Source organism: Mesocricetus auratus, unplaced genomic scaffold (genome assembly GCF_017639785.1).
Source record: "Mesocricetus auratus isolate SY011 unplaced genomic scaffold, BCM_Maur_2.0 Super-Scaffold_4256, whole genome shotgun sequence".
NCBI lineage: Eukaryota > Metazoa > Chordata > Mammalia > Rodentia > Cricetidae > Mesocricetus > Mesocricetus auratus.
The window spans coordinates 28,495,771-28,517,041 of record NW_024429182.1 but is presented as its reverse complement, the minus strand read 5'-3'; the positions used below and the strand labels follow the sequence as shown (position 1 = coordinate 28,517,041).

Here is a 21,271-nt window from a genome sequence, read left to right as displayed (position 1 = left end):
AAACACATATGAATATCAGGGGAGGCAAAATGATATAGAGATTAAAAGGCAAGTACCAGAGACAAACTTCCTGGTTTAAAATCTAATTCTACCAATGATTAGCCAAACAGATCACATAATCTAATTCTCTCTGAGTTTCTCATCTATAGCAAGAAGAGGTTAATGTGCTTTCTGGTATAGCTTTGTACAATAACTTTATAACTACACATTAAAGAGTTAAGCTAGTCATGCTGTCTAACTTTAATTTTCTTTCCAGCTGGACATGTTTTTCTACTGCCAGACAGTAGCCAGCAGTCAACACAGCATCAAGTATCATTGTCACAGGTGCTGGTGGTAAGAACAAGTTAGAGAAGAGACTGATGTCTGGCTTCTGAGATTCCAGAACTTGGGAACTAAGGTGTAACTGACCTAGCCCGATGGCAATGCTCCTCAGAGATGCTTTTGTCCTTCCCTGTGGCTATTAGCTACTAAACAATGGATCCTAAGACACTGGAATTTCCCTAGAAATGTCATGATTTAAAGAGGAAATGTACGGGAATGTGGTGCCAGTCGGGTGGGACAGGAGCTTATCTGCTAGAATGAGATCTCACACTGTCCTGACAACTTGTCAAAGTACCTTCCAGGAGAGATGAACTGAGACCAGGACATGAAACCAAGCAGTCCCACTTACCACTCTCCTTCTATTTCAAACTAAAACTCATATCAGGTAGACTTGGGATGGAGGAGTCACTGACCCTCTTTTTTTCCTCTCTCCACTGTGACCATATTGAATAAATCCTTTTATGCTCTTTAATGTGACTTTGTTTGTCTCTTTAATTGGCCCATAAAGGCTGAATAGCCAAGTATAGCTTGATAATGTTTTCAGGGCCCAGACTCGGACCCTCCCTACTCTGGTAATATAATCTCCTCAAGTTTATAAACAAGATCGCTTCTCTGCCTTTTGGCTAAGATCAAGTGAAGTTTATAAACAAGAACCCTGAAACTTGGAGAAGTGACATAACCAAGACTTCATAAATAACATGTGACAAATCTGGTACCCACATAGCCTCAAATCAGATTCTGATATTCCTGCAACTGCATCCAGGGTTACAAACACACATGTTTCCTGTACAGCATCGGATATTACAAGAAGAAAAGCATTATTATTTCTTTTGCTGCATTGCTACTAACATCAAAATATGATATAAAACCTAAGGCCAAGCCTCATGTGGACGGCAAGCTCTTTGCGATCTTGGTGTTTCAATGTGTAAAATGGTATCAATACTAGAACTTCATAAGAATTTTGTGAAAATTAGATGAAAAAATTAAATTGATTTCTCATTAAACTGCACCACGAAACCACCACACCACATACACACACACACACACACTAAATAAGTAATAAATAACAAATAGCCATTCCTATGAAAATATACTGTGGCTTCTATAACCTCTTGAGTCTACATCTTACTCTCCAATTTTAGGAGCTATATTAAATGAGCAATAATAAGTCCTAAGGACTATTTCACTTCTAGTAGTCCAAGAGTCTACTTTGCCCGCCACTGCAACAGAGAACCCTTCCTCCTTTGTGTTTGCAGAGAATTTACAGCACCGAGACATGGCAAGGGACTGGAAAAAAGAGAAGGCTACAAATGGGAATGCTGGAGAAAACTAATAGCTCCTTTGCCACTTTACCTGAGGCCAGTACTCACTCACTCTCTCTCTCTCTGTCTCTCTCTGTCTCTCTCTCTCTGTCTCTCTCTCTTTTTCTCTCTCTCTCTGTCTCTCTCTCTCTCTCTCTCTCTCTCTCTCTGTCTCTCTCTTATTTGATCCAAATATTCAGCCCTCATCTATCTTCTCTATTGAGTTCACAACCATGTATCTTTATCTTTGCCCTTGTAATAGGGGCTCCATCAATGACCCAATGATAATATTACCTAGAAAGGTAGCCTACAACACATTCAGAAACCAAACTTGCTTCCAGCATCACAACAAGAACTCCAGGCAATATCTAAATGGCACAATTTCTATCTCCTCTCAAAAACTTAGGTGAGTTAAGATGATATGATATGGCCGGGCGGTGGTGGCGCACGCCTTTAATCCCAGCACTCAGGAGGCAGAGGCAGGCGGATCTCTGTGAGTTCGAGGCCAGGCTGGACCGACAGCCTCCAAAGCAATACAGAGAAACCCTGTCTGGTAAAAACCAAAATAAAGATATCATATCATCATAAAGTGTACCTTGTTTACAGAACAACTGGCCCTTGTAAGGATTGAGGTTGAAAACCTGCCTTTAACCATTTTAGGGGGTTGGTTTGACTGATTTGCATTGTTTTCTTTGCTCCCAGTAGAAGAGTATGCCAACCAACAGGCAGATAGAGATTGAAGGCCTAGCAGCAAAAGGTGAACTTACTAGACTTACAAGAACCTTGAACTCTGAGTACATCAACAGAAAACCTAAGAGGACATGTGTATCTATTTGTTATCTGACTATTTGTGGACAAAGGTAAATGTGATAAAAGCTGCTATCATTGCAGAAACCACAAGCAGTGCAGTGGGAGACACATCTCACAGACAGCTGAAGCAGAAAGACATCATTTCTCATCTTGGTGCTGCCCACCAATCAACAAATATCCTACAGGCCCTGGGATGACATCCGGAAGAACCCAAGACACTTACCTTTGTTGTTTTCAATGGTCCCACTGGTGACGAACAGGAGGGTGAGAAGGGCCACTGTGATGACTGTCATCATTACCAGAAGGAAAATGAGGAATGCCTCCAAGGTGGAGAAGGTGCGCTTTGCCATTTCTCCTAAGACCAAACAGAGATGGAACAAGAATCACAGGAGGGAAAGAAACCACAGATTAATAGGCACACGTTTCAAGCTGCCCAAGACTACCTGATCATAGCCCTTCCATTTCAGTGGACTATGCCAAGATGGCAAACATAGAACACACCTCTGGCTCCATGTCCCAAGTCCTTGGAAACCAAGACCAATACTCTTTTGAAAAGCCTGGCTATGGTTTCCAAATCTTTCTCAGCACTACGATCTTCTTGACAACCACTCCTATGATTTGACATTGACATCTGAAGAAAATCATACCATACCATACCTCATTTGTTTGTGGCAATGGTACCATTTATGGGTTTATACTCAAGTCTGGGCCATACTTCTGTCCATAGTGTGACTGATATGCAAAAACACACTTCCTTTCTTACTGTCTCGTCTTTCTCTCTCTCTCTTTCCCTCTCTCTCTCTCTCTCTCTCTCTCTCTCTCTATCTATCTATCTATCTATCTATCTCATCCTCTCTCTCTCTGTCATGTCTGTTTCCCCCTTTTTGGTATCGCTATTATAAACTACAGTTAAGTGCCCTCCATGGCTTGTGCTCCATCCATCACGCCAGTCCTGGTTCCATAATTGACAACACATGGTGCCAAAACTCTACAGGTTTTTCGGTATCTCCTCCTGCTTTGACTGAGATGCCAACAACCTATAAACTTCAACTCGGTCGCTTTTCCAACTAAGGATCTCTGGATTCTTCCATCCACCATCACCATGTCCTGTCTAAGAGACACCAGAGTTCCATACTGCCTGGACTATGATGGAGCAATCAGCTACCCTGGATGTGACAACACCCCAGCTTTCTCAAGTCCCCCAAAGATGGTTGACACCTTCAGGAGCATGACGAACTACTACATCTTCACACACTCTGCTTTAGAAGTAACAGACTGAAAACCAGCACGTCCCAAACTCTCCCTGGAGCATCTATCCTCTCTTTGAACAAGAACTAGTTGCCATTTCTGAAGGAATTTTAAATAAAAGAAAAACAATGCTTATCCTCCCAAAAGAAAACAAAAAACAAAACAAAACAAAACAACAACAACAACAAAAAAAACTGCTCATCTTGTCCAGATGGAGATAAAACCCAATGAATTACTGTTGAAACTCTGACATCACCTTCACTTAATTCCTGATACAGAAATGTAGATTGGTAACTCAAGCCAAGAATGAGTGAAAAATCTCTCTCGGTGATCAAAAGAGATGTCACATAGCTTGCAACTCCTGTGTTCCAGACAAGTTACTACTTTATCATTTCCCTTTCAATATTTTGAAAGAATTTATCATCACCCAAGGTGACTTTCAGGAGTGAGAATCCTCTACAATATAATAAGAAGAAATACAACTTGGTGTTCTAAAATGAATTTCTGAAGTCTAACTCCCAAGTTGAGGTCTCTTACTTTCCCCTTAGAGGGAAACCTTAGATACATAACCACAGATATACAGTGATCATCTTAGTATCCATGCTACAAAATTCCAAAAAATGAGATGCGATGCTGTCTGTATTACCTCTTTTGTCCCCTGAGGAGGAATGAAGTGCTCAAATAATAGTCTTTATCAATATGTTTCAAAACAGCTAAAACTGTACTACTCTTGGGGTTTAATGCTAAAGGTTATTACAAACCCAGGTGAGATTTTCTTTTAAGAGTAATTCTTCATTAAAAATTTTGGGGTTTGATTTATTTATCTTATATGTGTGAGTGTTTTGTCAGCATGTTTGTATGTGTAACACATTTTGGGATTTGATTCATTTATTTTATATATGTGAGTGTTTTGCCAGCATGTTTGTATGTGTAACACATGTGCACCTGGTTCCCAAGGAGGTCAGAAGTCAATTCCTCAGAAGGGGAGTTTAGGATGGCTGTGAACCACCATGTGGGTGCTAGAAACCCAATTAAGGGATTCTGCAAAAACAACAAGCACTCTTAATCACCGAGCCATCTCCAGCAGGAACCTGTTTTCTTAACCTGTGCTTTAGGAAACTCAAGCAGTCATATGGGATTGAACTCTCAACACTTGACCTCCAAATTAGTTTCTGGCTAAGACACTTATCATCTAAGAGTTTCTCTTGATGACAAGAGATAGATGCATTCAATGAAGCCTAGACAAGGCTTTGATTTGATTTATTCTAGATGATAAGCTAGTTAATATCATTGTCAGATTCTGTTAAGATAGAATTTACACCTATAAATACCAAAGTTGGCATTTTACCCAAATGTGGTTTCCAAAATATGGCAGCAACTGCTGCCTTTATGTGTGCCAAGTATTCTCTCGCTGCTAATCCCTGCCCAAGGGCCTAATCCATCGAAATTACTTCCTGGTTTCTTTAAGAGTAGATTTTGTGATCCTTAAGTTTAGAGGTAAAAAATCAATTTAAAAGCAGCATCTGGATTGGATAGAGCTGGGAAAGAACAGAAAGACAGGAACACATCTTATTATTGGGAAGTTGTTCTCTCCTTCTTTTACTGTGGCTATGGTCACCCTCAACACCAATGGCAGGGCCACCTCAGTTCTAGGGCAAGACTAATTAGGTCTATGCCTTGGTCCCAAGCCCCTTTATCAGTCTCAAGAATCAGAAAACACATCTAAGACATACCTCTGGACCTCTGAACTTAAGGAGACTCACCAATCACCAGCTGCTGTTTCAGTGGCAAACTTTAAGCCCATTATACTTAATACTTGCTTAAAGCTTTTTTTTAAAAAAAGTATAATGAATATTTAATATATATAAGTAATATATAATAAGTGACAATATATTATTTATTATACATCTAACATAATATAAATAATATATTTATGATATATAGGTATATAATATAAATAAAATAAATATAAAAATTTAAATAGCTTTTTTAAAGTTATTTCTAGGTGCTTTCTGAGCCAAGATGAGGAACAACTGGGCATCTCAACCCTAGAGCATCAAAATGAAATTGTATATACAAATGTGGTTACAGTTTGTCTATGAAACACAGATACCATGTGTATGTTTGTGTTTATGTGTGTGTTGCCTAGTTTTACACTATCAGCCTTCTCTACCAAGCAAGAACTTCCTTGATTTATGCTCTTACTTGGTCCAGAATGATCTACCAACTGTGCTTTGCCACTCTATTTATCTACCAAGAATGCTGCTAATATATTATCATTCTTTTCAAACTACTTCAGCTGACTTTACCACCCTCTTTCAGGAAATCAAAATTTGTATTAGCACTGTATGTTACTGGCACTGATTAATAAAATCTGAGATCCAACATTAAGGAAGATGTCTTGTCTGTCTTCAGAATGCAAATATGCCATAAGGCACTGCACCTCACACTGTCTTAAATGATTCTAGGTTTCAAGATGGCTCTCTTGATCATTCAGAATCCAGCAAGGCTAGCTGTCTGTCACATCTTTGCAACCCAAAGATCTGCTTTTCAAGGAGACAATTATGAAAACAATTAACAAGTAAACACAAATAAACTTCCCAAACTATGAAAGTGGGGAAAAACTTCCAGACTTTACCCAGGCCTTAGATAATAAGATGAGCTATGATTCCTTTTCCATCTCTCTCTCTATAAAAAAAAAAGTCATTCTTACCCGAGTCTGTGAATCAAAACAGGGTTCACCTCCCAGGAGAGCAAATGTCCATTCAGAATCTTGTTCCTTGTCCCTGCAGATTGTGAGGCTGATTTCTCGGTGTGTCTTCAAATCTACTGAGGAAAGATTCCATAGGCAAGTCTGGGAGCCTTGAAGTTCTCATTAGCATACCTGCGGCCTGGGCAGAAGGATGTGACTAAAGTACATTGATTAAAGAGAGCTTACACGCACACTCTCCTGAACCTGCCTGCTTCTGGAGGCAGACACCGCAGCAGGCCTGTTAGACCGAAGGTCATTTTAATCTTAATGCAACTCTTCCAGTATGACAAGTTCTGGGGCAGCCCTGTAACCCACATCGTTAAAAATATTTATCTGCTGTATTTATCCAGCCTGTGATCCAGAAGAAAATGAATGTTGCTGGACATGGGTGTGGGCTATAGGAATCCCTGAGTGATATTTATACCCCTTTCAAAATAAAGCAGGGATTTTAATTTGTAGGTTTCTGGGCCCTTGAAGTAAAATGTAAAGTCCAAATTGCATAAGATTTATAAATAATATAGATATTCAAAATTATATTGGAAGCAAGGCACAGTACTGCATACCAAGCTTTAGAAACCAGTCTGAGATATGTTGCAAGATCCTATCTTAAAATAGTGACCACAATGATAAGTATTATATAACAAATGGACTGAGAGGTTTCAGTGGCATGAATAACATCACCAAATATTAAGTTGTTTCAAGTTTGCAAACGTGCATTATAAAGATCAAACAGACATAAGAACACATAGCAAAGCAGAAGTGATTATCTGGTGATTAAGATAGTTTCTTTTCAATTTTTTATCTCTTGGTGGTTTCTGTAGCAGCCTTGTATCTTATATGCAAGCTAAGCAATGACCTACAAAAGCCAAGTAGAGCAGAAATAGGCTCACCCTGCTGCTTGGTTCCCCTTTACTCCTAGTAAATTTAGGTCTAGGAAGTAGCTTGTAGGTTTCCTAATCCTTTGTGGAGTTAGAAAAGACAGTGGTCTCTAGAATTACAAGTAAATGCCTTTGACAGATCATTAAGTGATGTATCCTAATGCTGTTCTACTACTGCAAAGGGGAAGAGTTTAAGACATGACAGCCAATGAGGGTTTTTTTTTCTTAATTGGCACATTTAGGTTAAAACTCTTAAAGGTAATAGATGTGGCTAATCCAAGACAGCAGGAAGAGAGGGAGGAGAGATGTGACTTCTCAGGAGGAATGGCTCTGCACATGTCACAGTAGGGGCTCCAGAACCATCTTGGCAGAGCATTGCCATTGAGACATGTGCTTTCTAGTGACTTTAGAGCACTATGCTCTTTCCTTGGTATTTGAGTCCTGAAAGATGACATCTAACTGGTTCAGCATGGATCATATTCTTAGGGGTATGTGCCCCCCCATATGGGGCTTTCTGTCAGTCAGCAGGCCAGGTTCAATCCTGAAGGGTGAAGGAGCCTCAGAAAGATAGACTGCTGACAACTCTTAGAGTTCACACCTTTTAACAGCAAGAGGAATGATTCAGTAAGGAGTAAATTGGAGGAAAAGAGGTCCACACTGGGAAAGTGTTTCTCATACAGCCCTAACTCCTAAACCATAACCATTAGCATCACAAATGTCTTTGTTTTTAAAGATTGATTTGTATTGGGGTGTGTGTGTGTGTGTGTGTGTGTGTGTGTGTGTGTGCACCACACGTGCACAGGTGCCAGTAGAGGCCAGAAAATTATGCCATATTCCATGGAACTGGAATTAGAGATGAGCAACCTGATGAGAATGCTGGGAACTGAATTCCAGTCCTTTGGAAAAGCAGCAATTGCTCTTAACAACTGAACCATTTCTCTAGGTCCCAAAATTTTCTTAATATATTACTTATGTCTATCATTTCGGAGCCTCAAAAGGCATGGTGCTGACTTCACATATGCTACATTAACGGCCATAGCCTTTTATTCTTTAGCTCTTAGAGTAACTAAAAACTGAATTACTTTCAGATGCCATGCATATTATCCTTTATATCATTTCTTGCTGAAGAAACCAAATACCCTTGGGGAGACAGGGACAGGGATTACCTAAAGTAAATCTATAATATTCTATTATATCAGAATTCAAGAAAGCCATCAAGATTATTAGAAAGATTGGTAATTAGATAATTAGTTGTAAAATAATTACACAACAGCATGAGACAAATATGTCTGAATCTATGATCTCATAAAGGCAGTTAGCATTTTCACATCATATAATTTTTAAAAGTCTTTGTGATTAACATAATAATTGTCCTTATTTAGGAAGCACAATCTGTCATTTCAATTCATGTATACTAATCAAATCAGGATAGCATTTCCACCTCTTTATTACTGTCCTGTTTGGAGCCCTCTGATCAGTCAGACGTAACTAATGATTGTAATCCATAGTGTTTCCTCACTGTTCTTTAGATACAGAAATTTAGCATTCCTATCAAACCATCATTTTTGAAAAGACCCCAAGTAACTAATTCACTTTTCTAATAGCTGATAGCAATAATAATAATAATAATGACAATGATAATCAATGTAGGGGCTTCAGAAAATTTTAAATCCATTCTGCTTTTTTTCTGCAGGAATCCACCAGGAAGAGTCAAATAACTGGTGAAAGACATTTTCTTGCCATCTAAGAAATGGGGAGGACAAGAAGAAGACTCAGCACAGAGATCTGTCAAGTCTCTGGGTGATGTTCAAAACTTACTCCCAAAATTTTTACCATTAAGTCAAACTTAAATTGGATGAGCGTCTAAATCTGTTTCATAGAAAACACGAAAAGACAAGTGAATGCGTGCTAGAACTGGTATGCTGAGTCAGCGAGAAGAACCCGGGCTGCTGGAAACTGAACGATCAGCTGGTTTAAATAAATGGAGAAGAGGAGAAAGGAGGTACATCGAGAGGGGAAGGAACCCAGTGGAGCCGTGAGAGAGAAGAGCAGGAATGCCTGGATGGTAGTAAGAAGGAAGGGAGAAAAAGAGGGAGGGACAGCGCAGAGTAAAAGAACCCCAAGAGCTGGAGCAGCATTGGATACTACAGACCCCAAGCCAGTGTCATTTGGAATCTGATTAAGAGACATCTTGACTCAATTTCCATTCCAGTTCCAGATGCTGGACACCCACCTACCTACACTGCCGATGTGGGTCAGGACCTGCCTGTCAGATGCACTGACATGACACTTAGAATCAGGATTGAGCCACTTGGAGACACAAGGACTGGGACATGTTGTCTCTTGGCAACATGGATCTGCTGGCAGCTCCCAGGTTGCTTCCTCATTCCACAACTCTGGTCCACATGGTCTGTCTCTACAGGCTAAGCTGGATCCAAGAGCTCAGCCTCAACTCTTAGTCTGTAGTCTATGCAGTGATTCTAGAGTTATCTCAGCCATACGAAAATTCTTTTCTTTCTAGGCTCCCTGGAGGTGTCTCTGATATGCCCCCACTAAGAACCTGTCCAAGCTCGGCATCATAAGGGCAAGTGTTGAACCTTCCACACTTTGGAAAGGGTCTGCATTCTAAGTAGGAGATTCTGTGCATGCCAAAGGGTTTCTGAGAACATTTGGGAGACGTTGTATGATGTATGTGTATGTTCAATGTAGGTGTGTGTGTATAGGCAGGGGTCAACTTTGTATATCATTTTTCAGAAATCCACATTGACTTTGAGACAGGGTCTCCTACTGGGACATGAGTCTCGCTGATTAGGCAGGTTTAACTGACCAGCAAGCCTCAGGGGTCTGCCTATCTTAACAACCCTAACAGCAGGCTTACAGCTACACAGCACCATGCCTAGCCTTTTAAGTGGATACAGGAAACTCCGCTTCGGTCCTTATGCTTACACAGCGTTCATTTTACCAACAGAGCCACATTCCCAGGTGCTCTGGGTTAATCTTTAAAATGTAAAGTGATGAGCAGTTTGACACAGTAAATTTTCATAAGAGAAATTAATTTTAAATATAGAATGGATGGGCTGACATTGAGGTGCATTGCTAACTCACAGATACTGCAGAGGAATGGGGGGGGTTGCTTTAAATTCCAAAACATTATAGGCTAACTGTAGAGTCACCTTTTCAACCTGTCTAAGTTTAACCTCGATTTGTAAGTGAAATCTCTGATATTGCAGTCTGGAATTTGGATGTCTCACTTAAGGACGAAAGCTACACTTGTCCTACAGTGAGTCTGGGATGGCAGTTAGGGACATTCTACCACACAGGGGGAAGCTCAAATCCCTGAGCAGAGACCCACTGACAACCTCAGTGCCAGGAGCAGAAGGCATAGAACATGAAAGAACACACTAACCACCCTAGAAAACTCACCAAGCCAATGTACCCCCATAAAGGCACCACTAGGTGTTAAGCAGCCTCCGGCTTTGCCAAAGGAATGAGACAAAGAGCAGCGTTGCTGGAGAGTCTCCCCAGTTGACTCCAGTCCTGCCTTGGATGCAAAGGAAAAAGATGAGTGGGGCCATTCAGGGCATGGGAAAGACTGGGACTTGAATCTGAAGGTTACTATCTGTTTCTTTAATCAGTCTGGGATTTATTTTTCCTTTTTAGAATACAACCCAACAAGAACATATCTTGTTAAAACATCATAGGGTAATGCATTTTTTTAAAGTACTTTGCTAATTTTATAACCAAATGTTAGTTGTTATAATATGTGAATGCTAAGAGTGGTAGATTTTTGTACATTTAAACCCCTACAGCACAGATATCTTTTCTTAGCCGTGTCTCATGCTAGATTCCAAAGATCTCCCTATTGAGCTTTGATAAGCTGCCCAGTGAGAGGAGATAAAATTGGAGTTGCAGAACCTCACCACACTTCTGCACTTGTGATCAGCACTGGAGATCTGCATAACCTTCTCCAGAGTGTTTGGAAATTATTCTCTGGTGATTTATCCTTTTCCAGAACCACAGATAAGAATTTATTTCATTTTGTCAGTGACAAATGTGACATGTTTGCCATACAAGATTACAAAGGCAGATGGGGAGAAAACAGGCAACAGCTGCATTTATCATCATTTCAGAGACAGGGCAACAATATCTTTTCATATAACTCTTGCCCACCACATAAATCTTGGCAGCTTGGCATCTCCTGCCCAGACTGTGGGCCTATGAGGAAAGCACCACATTTGTCTTTTGATACAATCTGAGAAAAGAAGGGGACTCAGAAGACAGCCTGGCAGTATCCAGATGGGGCTGGACTCAACACTTTTTCTACGAGACACAAAAGGTAGAGGCAAGGCTGAATGGAGGTTGGTGGAAGGCACCCTGCCTTCTGTGTTCTAAGGAGAAGGAGACCTGAGGAGAAGATGCACCCAGTGAGAAACAACCACTTATTTGCCTAGAGCATACTCATCTGCAGTTAGGCATAGCTCTCTCTTCCCCCCATTAGAAGCAAAAAGTATTGTGAGTCTGCCAGCATCTGTTTTGTTACTTCATAGTACTGTGACCACCCAACAAGAAGCAACTTGAGGGATTTATTTTGGTTTCTGGGATAAGGGTGCAGTGTTTTAGCGAGGAAGCCATGGCAGCAGAGACAGCTGGAATAAGCAGTGAGTAAGAATAGCAACACTCACCTGGCCGGTTCCTGTTTTTTCGTTGTTCAGTCTGGCCCCCAGCCCATGTCATGATGCTGCCTACGCAGGGTGGGTCTCCTCTCCTAAATTAATTCTGTTTAGAAAGTCCCTCACAGGGAGGCCCAAAGGTGTACCTCACTAATGCCGTAGGAATTTCTCGTCGAATCGAGTTGACAATCAAAGTTAGTCATCCCAGCTCCTCTTCAGGAACCACACGCCATTTCTTACATTCTCTCTTGCTGTGGCTGTTTCTCTACATTCCAAGGACAGCTCCTGTAAGATCCTTGGACAAGGGAGGAAAACAGTCTTCCTTGTATGGATCTCCTGGAGAAACCATGCCTGCAGAGGGACTTATCCCTGCAGATTTCTCACGGATTTCAGAGAGCAAGATGACACGTAAAACAGCAAGACTCAGGAGGTACAGCTAATGAGATTAAAAGGTCATCTATCTTACACTTGTTTACCACTAAGCTCCTTTGTTAACCAGAAACTGATGTGGGCCTTGAATCTGGAGTAATTAAGATTAGAGTTGGAATTCCCTATCTAAGTTGGATTCCTAAATGTTTAGTGGCCACATCAGTCTATGAGCAAAACCTGGAGCAGGGAAACCAGACAGGAATCAGGAGCCTGAAAAGGACAAAGGCGGAATCCATCTCAGGATCCAAGATGGGGCCAGGGAAGATCCTGGTTTAAGCTTATGAAGCACAGGTCTAAGGTACTGAGCTTCAGACCCAAGTCTCTTGCATGCAATGTACATAACTCCACTTTATGGGTCAGTGTGTTAGAGATTTGCATGGGTTGGGCTGGCATACCTACCCAAAATGAGACAGACAATACTTAAAACAGTAACAGCCCATTGAGACCTCATACGTAGACATTTACAAAGCTACAGTACAAGGAGAGTCACCTTTAAAAATCACTGTACAATAAACAGCGAACTCAGTACATGCTAGGCAATGTTCTAAGATTATTATATAAATTACCTCTGTGAGGATAATATTGTTCTTATACTCAGTCTACATTTAAATTAAAAACCAAATAAACAGCAACAAAACTGTCACAGGGAAAATAGCAACTGAAGGTCATACAGCCAAACTTGATTCTGAGATAATCAGATCTGTCTTTGGTCCTCCGGGGAGCTCTCCGTTTCACTATGCGATATGAGCATGTGCCTTATGCTCTTAATACACATGAGAATCTCAAAGTCACAACAAGCTTGTGCATACAATGTAAGGCAAGCTCCAAAGCCACTATAAGAAGAAATCAAACATTTAGACTCTAGGGTTCTAAGTAGAGGTGGGGATTTGAGGTTGCCTAAGCCACACAGTCAACCAAGAGGCAACTGGAGTCACTTGCTTGTGGTCACTGTGGTAACAAACTCATTCAAATCTGGTTCTTCCCCTGTTCATGAACATATGGCAAAGTAATATGCTCCCCCCTGGTAGTTACAGGCCAACGGGCTGTGGGTTGTGGGTGTCAGTGACATATGTCACTTCTAAACTAAAGGAAATGAATGACACTGAGGCATTTGAGAGGAGGTGTGAGTTCTGTTCTGTTAGTTTTGTCTTCCCACACCACTGTAAATGTAATTGCCATGCATCCCAGATGCCAGGTCTTACATGGAAGAAACAAACCTCAGAAATTCACCAGACCAGGCATGTGATTTTCATAATAAGAAATAAACATTTACATGTTAAGTTACTAAGGTTTGGAGGGGCGCATTTGCTAGTGCAGCAAACCTCTTGTCTATCAAATGCAATGATACTGCCAGTTGATGAAGATTACTCCTCATCTTAGGTCAACTATATACCTTTGCAAATGTCATTCCATTCATCAAGCACTTCCAATAGAGAAAGCTGAGACTCAGAATGACTGGACCTGGAACTATAACTAATTCATGACAATTGTGGTTTGGTTTGGTTTGTTTCTATTTTTCAAAGACAGGGTTTCTCTGGGTAGCCCTGACTGTCCTGTAAACCAGACTGGCCTCAAATTCAGAGATCCACCTGCCTCTGCCTCCCAAGTGCTGGGATATAAGGTGTGTGCTAATTCCTATCAGTTTTTTCAAGCTCTAAAATACCCTCATAGTAAAACTTATTCCTCCAAGACACATGCCCCCCCACCCCTACTTTGGCTTTAAAAGAAAGCAGTAGACATTTCAAAGCTATTTAAAATATAGATGACAGAGGCATACAGCCACACTTATACATTTCAGGATAAAAGTATTAGGGAGAGATTTAGAGAAGGTTTTTTTTTTCATTTCATAATGTTATATTTTTCCTGTAATAATCACATATTACTTTTGTAACACAAAAGTAAACTTTGCAGGGATGAATTCAGGTATTTCTCAAGGAGGCTGATGCAATCAACTCTACTTAGGCATAAAATAAGGACACCATCTAATGCATCATGGTGCATACACAACCAGCTCAATTCTGATATAATCAGTTCCTGTTTGTTCCCTCACATCCTTAAGACTGGGTTCATCTCAGATTACATCATAGTTGAGCTCCTCATTCAGTGGGCTAAGTGCATAGGGCTTTGGGAAGTAAATTTGAGTCAGAGTTAGTGGATCAAAGTACTACATGTTTAATTCACTTGCCTGGGTGGGCTAACCCTTAGATGCACCAAAGTGATATAAATTCCTTATTCTCCAGAATTGAATAATTATACTGGTATTTACATAAAGGATTTGATAAGTCTAGTTTGTAGTTTGCCAGAAGCTGTTACCAAGTTGCCAATCCTGTTGGTTTTGCAAGCGAGTACATGGAACTGAAGATATGATCTGAAACCAGAATATTTCCCATTCCTATGTGTCAGTTCAAGGGTTAATATATTCACATTTCTAACTCAAATCTTCCCAGTGTCAGCTCTGCCCAGTCAGAGCAGACAGGTGCCAGAATAAACAATGGGGAAGTTCATGTTCCTGTGTCAATCAGCCTGGCTGAGCTTCTCTTTAGAGACACCGGATTTGCAATGGTAGAGGTGAGGCTTCATGCAAGACTCAAGCATTGAGATATAAGTCTCATAAATAGAAGGAATAGTGAAAGCCCAAGCATTTTCAAACCACACAATCTTATCTCATAATGCTTTAAAAAGTATTTCAGTCCATCATAAGAGAGATAATAGTAGTTTTACAAAGAATGTTGAGAGTGCCTCATAGGAGAAAACATCAGGAAACTGGCATGTGTGCTGTCTACCCTGCCAGCACTCATGGCTAAGGTCATCTTCAGCCAGTCACAGTTTCTGCCATCATGCAAATCAATACCTGCTTTTAAAAAAATCTTGTTCCAGCCGGGCGGTGGTGGCGCACGCCTTTAAACCCAGCACTCGGGAGGCAGAGGCAGGCGGATCTCTGTGAGTTCGAGGCCAGGCTGGACCGACAGCCTCCAAAACAATACAGAGAAACCCTATCTCATAAAACCAAAAAAAAAAAAAATCTTGTTCCAGTTTATTCAGATGAAGAACTGAATTACCCTTGAAAACCCTTTGAATGGAGAGAAGAAACTGCTGGTTTGTAGGGTGTTGGGGCATTAGCAATGCTTAGGGAGGCCAGGACTACCCACATCACCTTCATCCTGAAAGGGGAAGTAAGTGGGCATGTTTATCAGCTACTCTTCTTTAGAGCAGGTAAGTGTGTGAGAGAGACTGCAGATTCTGTCTGGAATGGAACAGCAAATGATGATGGGCATTGAGGGTGCCATCGAGACAACTGACTGTCAGGCTAGAAAGTGCTGTCCTATCCAAAGGGCACCGCCACCACTCACCTTGTGCCATGAGGAAGCTCAGACCCAGTATTTTGTTAATGAAATGCAAGTAACAGAGAAGTCAATATCCAATTTCTTGACTTTTAAATGTAAGTAAAGAACTTGGAGAGGAAAATAAAACAAAGGAAGTTCATCAGGCTTCAAGTCATTCAATAGAAGAAAAAAATGAACATGTAAAGTCTAGAAACTGCAACCTCTGCATTCCTTCCTTCAACAACATTTTCTGAGAATCTATGGAATATGTAGCTAAACAAGGATCCTGATAGCTAGACAGCAGTGGAATACATCTTTAATTCCAGCACTCAGGAGTACACTCTCTGAGTTTGAGGCTAGTCTGGTCGGTAGAATGAGTTCCAGAGTTCCAGGACAGCTAAGGCTACACAGAGAAACCATGGCTTGGGAAAAAAACACAAAAAAACTAGGGTCCTGCCCTCACACTTCTTACAAGTTGGGCTGGGATGTAGCAAAGTCTGTGTCTAGCATGTTAGTCTGGGTTTTACCCTCAATACTGATTAAAATAAACATTTGGGTTTTTAATAATAAAATTTAAAATAAAAAATTAAATATAATGTGAAACAGTGATGATGTGCAAGGGATTCTAATTCTGGACTATTTGTACCTCTGGGACCTATAAGAGGTAAGTCTACAAAAAAATAGATTCCCAGAAAGGGCTTTGCCAAAGAGATGATATCTAAGTTGAAATGAAAAAGGTGGCTGACCCAGTCTATCAATATTTGTGGTTGTATAACAAACCACCCCAATATTTACTAGCCAAAAGTAATCATCTCTTTAGCTCATAATTCTGGACCAGGTGGGCAGCTATAATCTGGGTCTTGCTCTCACATCCACAGTGATGCTAAGTTAGATGGGGACTTGACTGGGAATTACTCATCTAGGAAATCTCCATCAGATAGATTGTCTCTGCTCCATGTGGACACTGTTTTGTCAGCAGCCTAGTAAAGGTTTGCAATTATGACAACTGGGCAAGCTTCAAAAAATGCATAGAGCCAGGTGGTGGTGGCGCACGCCTTTAATCCCAGCACTCGGGAGGCAGAGGCAGGTGGATCTCTATGAGTTTGAGGCTGGGCTGGACCGACAGCCTCCAAAACAATACAGAGAAACCCTGTCTTATAAAAAACCAAAAAAAAATGCATAGAAAGAGGCAAGCTTCAGTGTCTAGGCTCATAATTGTCACAGGGTAACTTTGCCTGAAGCCTTTTGGCCAAATGCAATCTCAGAGCCAGCTCAGACTCAAGGGAAGGAGAAATAGTCTCCCCATTGTAGACAGCAGTCACATTGAAGAAGGTATGGTTTCTGGGAGAGGTCAAGAATTACAGACATTTTGGTAATCCTCTTTAACTAATGGAGTATGTAGCATGTGGAAAGCCCTGAAGATAACTGAGAGAGAAAATAGAGTTACAGAGAACACAAGTTGTTTAGTGGAACAGCAACAGAGAAATCAAAAGGTTTTCAAGGAAGGACACAAGTGAGAACAGAGACCCAGTGTGTATACAGCCGAGTGAGATAGGAAGACTTTCCTAAAGAGCTCTCTCCCTGCAGACGAAGCAGCCACACAGTAAATAACATACTTAGTCAAATGTAATATTGGGCTGGAGAGATGGCTCTGCCATTAAAGGCTAGGCTCAAAATCAAAACATAATATTATCTCAGCTCATATCTGGTTTGAAAATGTTCAGGGAAGGTATCATGAAAGAGACAGAATCCACACTGTACTCTGAAAAATAAAAATGACTTTGCCAGGAAAAAACACAGAGGTAACCAAAGGGTAAGTGTTAGCCAATGTGCAAGAATCAAAACACAAAACCAAAACCCACAAAGCACAGCAAAAGCATTGTACTGATGTGATTTGTCTAAGCTGAAGATTGCAGTTCTCGATCTCTTTTAGCCTGAACACTGTGAAAGACCACATTCTTTCATAACACTATCACTTTCACACCCTGGGTGATTGACAGAGTTAAGACAGGATATGGAATTAGGTTTGGGTGTCAACTTTGTGATTAGAATACCATCTGCTCTTACTGATCCTTTGTGACCCTGAAGACTTGCTAATGCCACTCCTGCCAGGGAAGCAGGTAGGCTAACTGGAAATCTTCCTCTTCTCCAATCCATTCCCCGTTCTCATCCCCACCTTGTAGCAGACCACCTACTAAGGCCTACCCTCCTCTCTGCCCCCATCTCCAACATAGCAGACAGATCTTCTCTGCTAACTTCCCACCCTACTCATCCTATTAACCCACAGTCCAGCTCTAGCCTGCCAGAGAAGTAAGTATGACAACCCAGGTGAGCAAGCTGGGTTTTTACTGTCCATCCTCTCCTCTGTGTCCAGTCCCCTGGTCTCATCTCCAACTCTGTAGCAGATTGCCTGGTGGGACTCTCCTCACTCTCTGAATCCATTTCCAGAGGACTTAGTAGATCCTCGTGCAACATCCTGTTTTCCTCCTTCCTATGGAATCCCTTAGCCGGCCCCCACCTCTGCCCTCAGACCAACCTCATTCCTATGTGTCAACTCCTAATACCTAGCAAAACATTTACCAGGAATCCCTGGTGGCCACACCTAGCAGTATCACAGAAGAATTTCATAGGAGGCAACATACAGCCACCAGACTTTCCAAACAACCAGAGAGAGCAACAGAAACCAAGGGACAAAACATACATCCAACAAAGACATTGTCATAAAGATATTGGTACATAGAATTTCAGTCATCCCAAACACAGATACCTAGAAGCCAGCATAAAACACAATCAATAACAACCAGGAAAATGTGTCTCCACTAGAGCCTAGCAAGCCTACCACAGTAGGCCCTGAGATTACAGCATAGCTGCAACACAAGACAAAGACCATAAAGATGGCCTTTATGAGTTCGGTAGAATTCCTTAAGGAAGAAATGGGTAAATCCCCTGAATAAATTGAAAACACAAACAATGGAAGGAAGCAAATAAAACAGTTCAAGGCCTAAAAGTGGAAACAGAATCATAGAGAAAACCTAAACTGAGGTAAATGTGGAAACAAAACCTCAGTGGCAAGCATCATCAACATCCTTGTCTTATATTCACAAGAGATGGAAGAGAGACTCTCAGGCATTGAAGACACAATAGAAGAAATGGATACCTTGGTCAAAGAAAATGTTAGATATAAAAACTCCTGGCATAAAGCAGCCAGGAACTTTGGGACACTATAAAAAGACCAAATCTAAGAATAAAAAGAATCAAGAAAGGAGAAGAAATCCAGGTCAGATTTTCAACAAAATCATAGAATAAAATGTCCCTAACTTAAAGAAGGAGATGCCTATCAAGGTACAAAAAGCATATAGAACATCAAACAGACTGAACCAGAAAATAAATTCCCCTCAGCACATAGGAAACAAAACACTAACTATACTGAAAAAGAAAGAATATTTTAAAATGTAAGGGGAAAAGACCAAGTAACATATAAAGGCAGACCTATTAGAATGACACATGACTTCTCAATGTAAACCCTAAAAATCAGAAGTAGATGTTATACAACCTCTAAGAGACCACAAATGCCAGCCCATACTACTATTCTCAGAAAAACGTTCAAGCACAATAGATAGAGAAAACAAAACATTGATTATTATATAACTAAATTTAAGCACTATCAGCAAACCCATCCTTACAGAAAGCACTAGAAGGAAAATTCCAACACAAAGAGGTTAACTACACCCAAGAAAACAAGGAATAAATAATCCTAAACCAAGGAAATCAAGAAGAAATACACACACTACCAACAACAACAACAAACAAACAAACAAATAACAGGACTCAACAAACACTGCTTTTATTGAAATATCAATAAACAGAATTCATCATATAAAAACACTCAAAGACAAAAACCACATGATCATTTCACTACCTATAAAAAAGGCCTTTGACAAAAGGTATTACAGCACTTGGGAGGCAAAAGCATGTGAATATCTGAGTTTGAGGCCAGCCTGATCTACAGAGTGAATTACAGAACCGCCATAAATACTGCTCATTGATGTCTCTCAACTCCAGTGATCTCAATTCACCAATGAACGTCACAGACTAATAGCATGGATATAAAAGCAGGGACCCATCTTGCTACATCCAAAATACACAATTTAACATCAAGGACAGACATCACCTCAGGGTAAAAGTATAGAAAAACTATATCCCAAGCAAAAAGACCTAAGAAGCAAGTTGCCATAGCCATTTTAATATCTGACAACGTAGAATTCAACTCAAAACTTGTAGCATGGACAATAAAAACAGAGACAGATATCAGGCTTCAAGTTGAAGATCAGAGAAGCAAAACAGCCAGGCACTAGCTCCTGCCTCTATCTCAGCCTGGTAGGTGACCCTGGCTCCACAAGTCCTCAGCATGACTGCAGACTGAATGCCAGAAGACTTAATAATGAATGTCTTGCTCCTATATTATATATCTCTCTAGTGCTGGGATTAAAGGCTTATGCTCTGTTTCTCTTTTAGACCAATTCACTCTCATGTAGCTCTGGGTGGCCTTGAACTCCCAGAGATTCATCTGCCTCTATCTCCTTAGTCCTGAGATTAATGGTGTGTGCCACCATTGCCCAGCTTCTATGGCTGTGGCTAGCTTTGCATTCTGATCTTCAGTGGTTTTATTAGATCATAAACAATATAATTGGATCACCACAAACACTAATCAGAAGAGTAGGGAAGGATTCTAAATTGCCATCAAATAAAAAATCTATCAAGAGGACTTGCAATTCTTAACATCTATGCAGCAAACAAAAAGGCACTTGAGTTCATAAAAGAAACACTACCACATCTTAAATCACATGTTGACATTTACACACTAGTATTTGGAGACTTCAGTACTCCACTGTTGCCAATATGTAAGTCATCCAGACAAAAAAACAAACAGAAAATACTGGAGCTAACTAATGTTATAAACCAAATGGACCTAACAGATACTTACAAAACATTTCATCCAAACACAAAAGAAAATAGCTTCTTCTAAGCACTTCATAGACCTTTACCCAAAAATGACAATTTATTCAGACACAAAACAAGTCTCAACAAATACCAGAAAATGATAACATCCTACATCCTATCTGATCACTATTCATTCAAGCTGGATATCAACACAACAGAAACAACAGAAATCTTACAAACTTATTAAAATTGAAAACTTACTACCGAATGAGCTGTTAAGAACAAAATTAAAGTCTTTCTAGAATTGAATGACAATGAATGCACAACATACCTAAACTTGTGGGACACAATGAAGGCGGATCTAAGAAGCAAGTTCATAGCATCAAAAAAAAAAAAAAAAGTAACTTAACAGCATACCTGAAAGCTCTAGAACAAAAAAAAATTTAATTAAAAAAATACCCAAGAAAATAGAAACAACAACAACAAAAACAAAGACTCAATGAAATAAAGTTGGTTACTTCAGAAAAGCAGTAAGATTGACAAATTCTAATCCAAACTTACGAAAAGGCAGAGAGAGAATATACAAATTACCAAAATC

The 21,271-nt window shown here is 40.4% G+C and overlaps 1 protein-coding gene across 4 annotated transcripts in view; it reads right to left on the bottom strand.

Annotated features, from left to right (window-relative positions):
• Positions 1-21,271, bottom strand: part of Asah2 (N-acylsphingosine amidohydrolase 2) — a 116,538-nt gene that overhangs the window by 78,705 nt on the left and 16,562 nt on the right. For 2 of the 4 annotated variants that reach the window (XM_040745595.1, XM_040745586.1), the window contains 3 exons: positions 11,993-12,275; positions 6,394-6,571; positions 2,656-2,787 (listed from right to left, as the gene is read on the bottom strand). In XM_040745595.1, coding sequence (XP_040601529.1) covers positions 2,656-2,782 — 127 coding nt within the window. In that variant the 5' untranslated portion in view covers positions 2,783-2,787; positions 6,394-6,571; positions 11,993-12,275. The remainder of the gene's footprint in view (positions 1-2,655; positions 2,788-6,393; positions 6,572-11,992; positions 12,276-21,271) is intronic. The other 2 variants (XM_040745588.1, XM_040745602.1) reach the window with 2 other exon arrangements.